The sequence below is a fragment of the Pygoscelis adeliae genome, unplaced genomic scaffold (genome assembly GCF_000699105.1).
Source record: "Pygoscelis adeliae isolate BGI_AS28 unplaced genomic scaffold, ASM69910v1 Scaffold260, whole genome shotgun sequence".
Lineage (NCBI taxonomy): Eukaryota > Metazoa > Chordata > Aves > Sphenisciformes > Spheniscidae > Pygoscelis > Pygoscelis adeliae.
The window spans coordinates 668,136-677,044 of NW_008824001.1; the positions used below are offsets into that span (position 1 = coordinate 668,136).

The 8,909-nt window shown below is 39.8% G+C and overlaps 2 protein-coding genes across 2 annotated transcripts in view; both read right to left on the reverse strand.

The window, feature by feature from the left end:
* Window positions 1-8,909, reverse strand: part of LOC103917816 (M-protein, striated muscle-like) — a 70,389-nt gene that overhangs the window by 24,387 nt on the left and 37,093 nt on the right. The window contains 5 exon segments of the mRNA XM_009325014.1: window positions 2,428-2,542; window positions 3,620-3,804; window positions 4,556-4,682; window positions 5,473-5,669; window positions 8,570-8,691. Coding sequence (XP_009323289.1) covers window positions 2,428-2,542; window positions 3,620-3,804; window positions 4,556-4,682; window positions 5,473-5,669; window positions 8,570-8,691 — 746 coding nt within the window.
* LOC103917871 (myomesin-1-like) lies at window positions 6,263-7,642 on the reverse strand. The gene has a single exon (XM_009325078.1). The coding sequence runs from the start codon at window positions 7,640-7,642 to the stop codon at window positions 7,259-7,261; it is 384 nt and encodes a 127-aa protein (XP_009323353.1). The 3' UTR covers window positions 6,263-7,258.

Sequence of the window (8,909 nt, forward strand, 5' to 3'; positions counted from 1 at the left end):
TTGACAATATTTTGTCTCCATCCAAGATGTTAATAAAGGCAGCATTCATTGTTCAAGACCAAAAGATTTGTGGCACTTTTAAAAAATGGTATGATTGTTCTTGAGATTTGTGTGGTTTCAGTGAGAAAGGTGGAAGCTTGCCCAAGAGACTGCTTTCTGAAATATTTTTTTTAATAAGCCTTTTGTCCTTAATACTTTTAAGAACCTTAGTTTGGTGGATGCTATATCTGCAGATCTCAGCTCAAAATATGGGTCAACCAGATTTGTACAAGTAAATAATTTTCAGCTTCCCTGAGATTTCGCTGGGCCAAACCCTGACTTTCCTGTGATGCCTCAGACATTACACCTCTGAACCTGAGCATTGCTTGCAAAAGGGCCATGATCCTGAGATGTACCTCCTTCTCTAACGGTGAGGTCTGTAAACCAAATGTTCTGCTCAAGTTCATATTGCCAGGTGGGGCATGCACCTCATTTGAGTGAACATTGAAAATGCTGTATGAATTTTTTTGGTCATGATGATCATCTTCACAAGAGTTTACATTCATATTTTTTTGGAATTGTAACGGCATGACCGATCCTTTGTTTAGTACACTTGAAGATTGTTATAATAACAAGTTTTTGTCAAAAGTCTGACAGATAGATATTGACCCTCAAAGAAAATGGATTAGTAAAGCCAAAAGTTTAGTACTAATACTGGTTTGATTCTCCTTTTAGAAGTGGTTGCTCTATATAAGCTGTTTTCAAGAATAAGTTTCTAAGTTTTGCCTTGCTGCACTTGCAGGTGATGGAAATAGCCCCAGTGCTTCAGCAGCTTGTAGATCTGAAATTATGGCTACTGTATTTTTGAAAGATCCTGTCCCAAGCCCTTCTTACTCACACTTATCCTTTTTTTGTCCTTGTATCCCAATCTTACACCCTTCCAACTAACCATCTACTCCTTCCAGGCCCTTCTTCCCATCCCAGCCTCACTAGCAGTCGCCCCAGTCTCCCCACTCTGAGTTTTCCAGTTCTTTTACACCTCCAGCTTCAGACCTCCTTTTTCAGAGTTTCTTGACTTACAGCCTCACTGAGAGCTAACTCAAGGCTTCTTAGGATTCTTACCGTCCTGGGCATAAGGACCAGGCATTTATAGGAGCGGGGCCAGTGCTGCCACAGGAATGGGAGAAGTAAAAATGGACCTGGGAGTCAGAAACAGGGAAAGGATCCTGGGGTAATGCTCCTGAGGCAGACGGGGTGGGAATGGGAACTGATTCTCACCGGTGGCATCTGCTCAACACCTCACAGTCGATACCATCCCAAATAAACCCTGACTATCTCTCCAGGCAGCAGCAGATATCAACCTGACTGCCTGGGCTCAGGCAGGGTAGGCAGCTGCCTGCCCAGGTAATCGCTGCCTTTGCCTGTGCCCCTGCGCTCCTACTTGTGCTCCCTGTGCCCAGCTGCCCCAGGGCCCCGCGTTGCCCTGCCTGCCCGCCGCCTGCCTTCGTTCCTGCTCTTTTAGGGCTCTGAGAAACCTCCCCACGTGGGATCAGATATGAGAGTCTGCGGGCAGAGGAAGGGAACTTGTCAGAAGAAAAGAGGGTGTATGGTGGGTCCAGGCTGGGTTGTACCCCTGTACCTTGTAACATCATACTAACTTTATATTAGATTTGGTCAAAATATCTGGGAGTTTGTTTTTCTACTTTGTAGGACCCTCTGCTTCTAAAACAGTCTGTAGATGAGTAAGCCACAAGCCCATGCTTGTGTTTTCTGTTAGGGACTTAGTGACAAAAAGGTGTTGACTCCAATCAAAGTTGCCTATGTTACCTGTATAGCTAAATAAAACTCAGGGGTTTTCTGAAGTTCCAGGTATGGAGATTCTGCCTCTGCACTGGTTCCCGTGTTTCTTGCTGGCATTATAGACATGCTGGAGCCAGCCTTCAAGGATGACCCCAGCAAACAGTTGCACTTGAATTCCTACTGAAGGTGGTCTCCAAAATTACTTCATTACGTTTTTAAAGCCAAGAGAAAAGAGTAATTTCTTTTATAGTTTCCTCAGGCACATTACATAAGGTAAAGAAAGAAGAGAGATAAAACATAAACAACTGATTTACTGTAAGAAGGGCAAAGTCTACATCTGTAGAATGTTTTGGTTGAGGTGATCTTAGTGGGTCCTCTGCTTATGCATTTATCTATAGATATATGCAATTCTTACAACTTTCTTGTATTTTTATATTCCTGAACCCATAGTTATAGTAAGAAAGTCTGTTCCCACCTTAAAATATACCAGACAAGAAAGTAAGATATGACCCTCAACTCATTTCCTGCTTAGTAAAAAGTTTGACTTGAGAGGGGTCAGACTGTTCACATGCAGCCTGTGTGTAAACACATTGCACAAACAGGAACCTGTTTAAATATGACAAAAAAGAGGAAGTATTTCTAACAAACCTGGTCGTGTTTCAGCTATAACAGGATCTGTGACATCTGATGGTTTCCCAACACCAGCCTGGTTTGTCGCCCGTACACGAAACACATAGCTCACACCTTCTTTTAGGCCACCTATCTGGAGGAAGCAAATGTATTTGCATGTAATACATGCATGATGTATTACAGACTACTGATTTTTATTTCACACTTCTTACAAGTCCAGTCTGGAATGCTTGACAACTATATTTCCTTTCTTTTTGTTTTGCTCCTTTTCCAGTTGACAAATATTTCTTCCTCGTGTTTGGTTTTTTTTTTAAATTCCAGAGTGACATGACTGATCTGTTTGGCTTGCTCCTTCCTTGTATGCATAGCTAACATTTAGGCAGCGTCATTACTGTCATTGGTTTCTTTGCAAAAGCAGCATTGTTATTGGAACAGGATGTTTTTAACTCATGTACATTGACCTCTGAAACAGCATAGTCTTTTACTGCAGTAAAGTCTTTCTGGCTTTTAAAAATGAAATTATCAGGGTAATAAGTGCCAGCCACACCTATTTAGAAATAGGAGGGCATTTAATTGTACAGATTTAATTGTAGGGACTTGAAGAATCATACTGACATTATAACACCTGCAAATACTCCTTTAAAACATGTATGAAAGGATCACACTTAAAAGTAAGTTGTCTTTCAAATATTCTGAAAAGCATACAAATAGCAAACCTACTTAAGACGTATCTCTAGAACAGAGACACAGCTGATCCCTTATTTAGAAGTCATTCCACAAAATGATGTAGCACAATAGTGCAAAAAGCTTGGGTTTAACTTGCTGTGAAATGTGAGGAGAAGGTACTTTTTATTAGAAAGAATCACCTGCCACATTATCACAACACCTATTTTTGTGCCATCTGTTTTTGTGTAGTGATACCTATCTTGCCCTTTGAGCTAGAAAATGCTAGGGTTGCCTCCTGCATTATAAGAATGGTATTTGGTTCTAGCAGTGCTTTCTTTTATTTTTAGGCTTGTCATACCGGATTGTCTTCTGAGTTACTATCTTGTCTGACTACACAGGCATTACACGCCTGTATCCTCAGCACAACATAAACTACTATGTATTTCATTAAATGGAACTATGATCAGTGCAGGATGATGCTATTGAAAGCTAACTTCCTCAAGATTATACTGTTATACCAGTATCTGAATCTTAAGCTATTTACCTTCAAGAATTTCTTTTGAAGTGGCTTCTCATTGACACTTCTCCAATGTTCCTCCTTTGCTTCGGTTTCCTTCATATCAACATAATAACCAGCTATGGGACTGCGACCAGTATAAACTGGTTCCTTCCACAGTAAAACCAAAGAGTCCTTCCTAACTTCTGTGCATGCGACATCATGGGGTGGCCCTGAAAGGTAAGAGTAAAAGTTGGAGTTGTGGTATCAAAATAAATCCCAAAAGGGCTAATGCATATGATTTCAAAAACCAAAACCAGACACCATGTTGTACACCCACACCTGACATAACACGTGCAGCTCCTCTGTATCATATCTAGACCGGACATAAATGCAACCCATGCCTATTAAAAAGACTAGCCCAAAAAACAATCCAATTTGTTGAGATTTGGTATCTTGATCAAATATTCATGAACAAACAAAAACGACAAGTAATCTCCAAACTCAGGGAAATAAGTTAATTATTAAGCTAATGTGCTGCTTCAAGGACTGCTCTAAAGTCCACTGAAGTCAATGGAGGTTGTTTTCATTCATTTCAACAAGTGTTAAAAGGCCAGCGAACTGGCCTTGAAGTGATACATTTAGACAAGGGTTACAGGACCTCGTTCTTCTTTGCCTTGTACCTTAGGCAGGTATTTATGTCTACCATTTAAACTAGGAAGCAAAGTGGCAGACAAAGTACAGAAACCAAGCAGGAAAGATAAAGAAAATACAAGCTGCTTGTAAAATGCTACTGATTATAATGGGGGTCGTTTAATGCATCAGTGTAAATGTACTAAATCAAAGTGATGGAGATCCAAGCCTGGGTGTGAACTTCAGTGCTCGTTGACTCCACTGGAAACTGAAGTCACTGAGAACTTAGATAATCAGTCACAGAGCACCCTTGGGCTGTGAGTAACCTCCACCTCCCACTCAGGATCCTACCAGGTACAGCAATGGTCCATTCTTCACATTTGAAGGGCTGGCTGGGTAGGGAGGGTGTCCCAACCCCAGCCAGGTTAGCAGCAGCCACCTGGAACTGGTACACCATATTTTCCTTCAGGTTTTGAATCTGCAGAATCAATAAGATGGTGCTTATTAACTTTGGATTAAAGCTTTAGGAGAAAGTCACAATGGCAATTATTTGACACTTGACATGGCAATTATTTGGCATGCTTTTAAGTGCCTGAAGAGATGAAAACATTATTGATATCATACATAAGGCAATAACTATCTTGGCTTTTCCTCTAATCAGTGGTGGAGCATACATGAATGGTCTTAACACGCTCAAATTGTAAACCCCTTTTCCTATTGATAGACACTCTGGTAGGGAGGGAGGGAGCGAGATATTGCTCAACAATTATATTAATCTATCTCATGATACAGAGCAAGTTCACTTAAGGCAAGAGTTGTCCTCACACTGGGGTGAAACTCAGTCCTGGCATTGCTTTTCATTTGTAAAGCAGCTCAACGAGGTTGTAGCTCGCACTATCTCTAAATTGGGTCAAGAACTGATCACAAAACACAGCTGGCACAGAGCTGGTTCCAGCACCAGCAAGCACTGGGGTAGGTCTGCCAAGCCCAGTAGGAATGCCATGTGTTGTGAGGGCCTGACTTACAAAAACTCAGGCTATGTCTAGAATAGTGCATTCACAGATGACGGTTGGTGCCAGACTAACAGATAAGCGTACAGATAATTTTGCAGAGAAGTTCAACAGAGCTAAATAAATTTATCATCATGGATATAAAACCATCTGAACACCAACCTGTACACTGAATCATAATTCATTCCAATTTGTCTTTGAGGTCTGTTTTGGAAATATTGTCTGCACTCACAGCAATAACAGAAGTTAACCTCTTACCCTGTATGCCCTCTCAGTAATGGCCTTAATGTTGGCCTCCATCCATTTCCCAGGAACTCCATTAACCACTTCACGATAGTTCACGTAGTAGCCAGTAATTTCAGTTCCACCAGTGACTTTAGGTTGTTTCCATCCTAATACCATTGAGTCACGAACACTCTCGAGTACCATGATGTCATAAGGTGGAGATGGAGCAGCTGTTTCAATGTGAATAATATATAAGTAAGGAGTAATATTTCAATAGTCAGACTGGCATTCAGTTACCGTATTCATGTGGCTCCCATCCTGCATTTCCTAATTAGGACGATATTTATGTCGTCAAGGGAAGTTTCTGGAGTTGGAATAAGAAATGCAGGATAAAAGCTTCCGTAAACCAACTGAAAAAATCCAAACTGCACAGGAATTAGCTTTCAGGATCATTTGTTTTTTGAGAAGCAAGCTGATACATAGTGAAAGAATGTGATGCAATTGCAGCTCTGATGTAAGTGATCAGGACTCGCTTTAAAACTGTGAAAAATGAGGAACTAAAAGTAACTACAGGAAAAGTAAAAAAAATGGAGATGCAATGATTTGTTTTCTTTTGCTGAAAGCTTACCCTTTTTCACACATGCAATATTTGTTGTAGTTCCTTTTTTTAAATAGGCCCACATTCTTGCCTTCCGAGAATGGAGTTTATCTGTTCATTCTTTTTTTTTTTTCCTTTTAAATTTATCACTGTGCAAATTTTATCATTGCACCCATCACATGATCTTACCTTAGTGGAAGGAAGCATGATCATAGGCACTGTAGACTGACCAGAAATGGAACATGTCTGTTACTGGAACTTACATTAAAAAATTTGCTGCATAATCCTCTTTTTAATTTTTTTTTTCTTTACAATACAGAAATCATTAACTTCATCCCAACCCGTTTTCTTATTAAGCCTTTTCTGTATCTAGTGGGGAAGTGCTTGCCCACACCCAATATGTCATGCACCGGTGAAGAGCCCTACTTGTTACCCTGAAGACCTACTGTTGATGGAAATCGTACATCATATATGTTACCTTATGTCTTTAATGTTTTATATCAGTGTCAGCTAGCCCCAGGTGCCTCTACTTTGTTTTCTGTTCAACACTTTGCACAAGCCTTTTGAGTCTCACTTCAGAGGCCTGGGGAGGAATTCAGTTCACTGGCCAGGTACCAGGACTTAAATGAAATTCAAGCTCCACATTTCTCAGGCACAATGGGTGTTTAGGTATTGACAACATAAAACGTGATTTTGTGCATGTGCCTTCAACTTGATAGGTTTTCCTCATTACATATTACTGTCAGTCAGAGGTACAACACAACATTCATTAGCACTGTGTCTCAGAGGATAAGCTGTAGCTTAGGCATAAATCCACAAAGGATCTTCATATAGTCTAACACAATACAGATTTTCATGCTTACCATCATAATCAGATTTTGTTTCCTTCACACGTACATAACCCAGAGACGAGGTAAGAAGACTCCTAACAAATTACTGAAGTGATTTAGAAATAATACAGTGTCTTGGAAACATTAATATGTAGTCAAACAAGCTATTAAATTAGTAAATTGATTTATATGTTTCGCTTTCAGTAGCCACTAAGTTTGTAAAGTGGTCTTCGATTACATGCATAATGATCTTAACAGAGAGTTGAGCACATAATTAATGCGTCTGAGGGAAGATGCATCACTGGAGAGCACGTTCATTTGTGGTGTGGACGAGCAGAGGTTACAACCATCCGAAGAGGATGTACTAAAGCAGTGAAATCTATTTATTTTATTAACTCTCACCTGTATCTTTCTTCTTTGTCACTTTTTCCAGTGTCAAAAGATCCCCGGGTTGAGACTTACTTGCCTGCTTAGCAGCAACTTTTTGTGGTGCAGACGTGACAGCGTCCTTAACCATTTCTCTCATGTTATTGTCTCCTGTAGTCCCCAGTTTGTCAGAGCTACTGGGTAATGTGTCTCTATTAAATTTAGCATTGCATTTTAGCAAAGCATCTGTGTCAAAAATAGGCTGGGAGGACTCATGCATGCCTTCCCAGCTGGTAGTGCGGTCTGTTAGTCCACCAGCTTTACCACTCAGTTCAGGACACACACCATGAAGCAATCCTCCCCCTATAATTGCCAGAAAACAGCGAAGACATTTTGAATTAGAATACATTCTCTTTTCTTCATTTAGTCAACAGAATGAAGAAATGCGTACAGTGAACAATACAGCCAAAGTATGACAAATCACAGGTTTTACACACAAAATGTTAAGCCTGAATTCACAAAAATTTGAAATGCATAGAATACCTCTCAGCCTGCTCACAAGTAATGCTCTTTTAATGTCTACTTTTCAGAGCAGAAGAAATATGGAAAGTTAATAGTAGTCTTCATTTGCTACAATTATTTTAGTATTAGATCTTTTAGTATTAGACTTCTAAATTAGTCTATTTAGAAATAGACTTCCAAGTCATATTTCTGATCCTTTCAAGATGATCTCACAAAATTGCCCTAGGCCACATCTCTCTGCTCTAAGGCTGTGAGGTATGCAGTTTTGATACAGATGAGAGTGAGGATATTGCAGACATACAATTTATCCTAGCCCAATCATCTCATTAATCTTTATGGATTAGTTCAGGCAGTGGCAAACAGAAATAATTCATCAACAAAGGGAGAACACACAGGGTTATCGAAGGTTTACAAAAGACGCATTGCACTGATTGTTAGGTTTAGGTATGGAAACAAATTTCTTAGGAACTGACTGTATATAGGATGCTGTGCATTAGAGCTGATAAATACCACATTAGGGAATCAGAATGACATTCCATTTTCCAGGATACCTATGAAGTGAACTTGGCAGTGCTTTCTTACAGTGGTTCACAAGAAACACCTGAAGAAGACTGGATGGTGAAGGTGAACAGTCTACAAGAGTGCAGTTACTGTGAAACTATGGCTGTGAGACCATAGGATCTATGGATAAATTATTATTTGTGGACAGCATTGTAAAACAAAACAATTAGTTACAAATAGTTGCTGCAAACATCTTTACTTAATTAAAAAAAAACATGTTTACCATTGTAAAGAGCAATGGAAAATAGCTTACCAATGGCTGCTTGCACTTCTATAGGTTCCGAATCCTGTGAAAATTCACTGAGTCCCGCTGCATTAACAGCTCTGACTCTGAAAATGTACTTCTCACCGTTGATGAGCCCATGGCATATGAATCTAAAACAAACCAGTGAAGGAATACTTAGAAAGTATTATGAAGAAAATAAAAATCTGAAGGGGGAAAAGAAAGCATTTCTTCTTTAAAATTTATTCTGGTTTCTGAAAACTGAGGATAAACCATGACCCCAGTCACTTAAATGAAGGTCAGAGAATGCAGAATGTACCTATGCACCTCATTCACGCAACGAAGATCACGCCTAAAACCATGTCTCTTT

Bases quoted from the DNA above. Each gene is read 5' to 3' on its own strand.
- LOC103917871 (XM_009325078.1), bottom strand. From the start codon at position 7,642: ATGTATTCTAATTCAAAATGTCTTCGCTGTTTTCTGGCAATTATAGGG.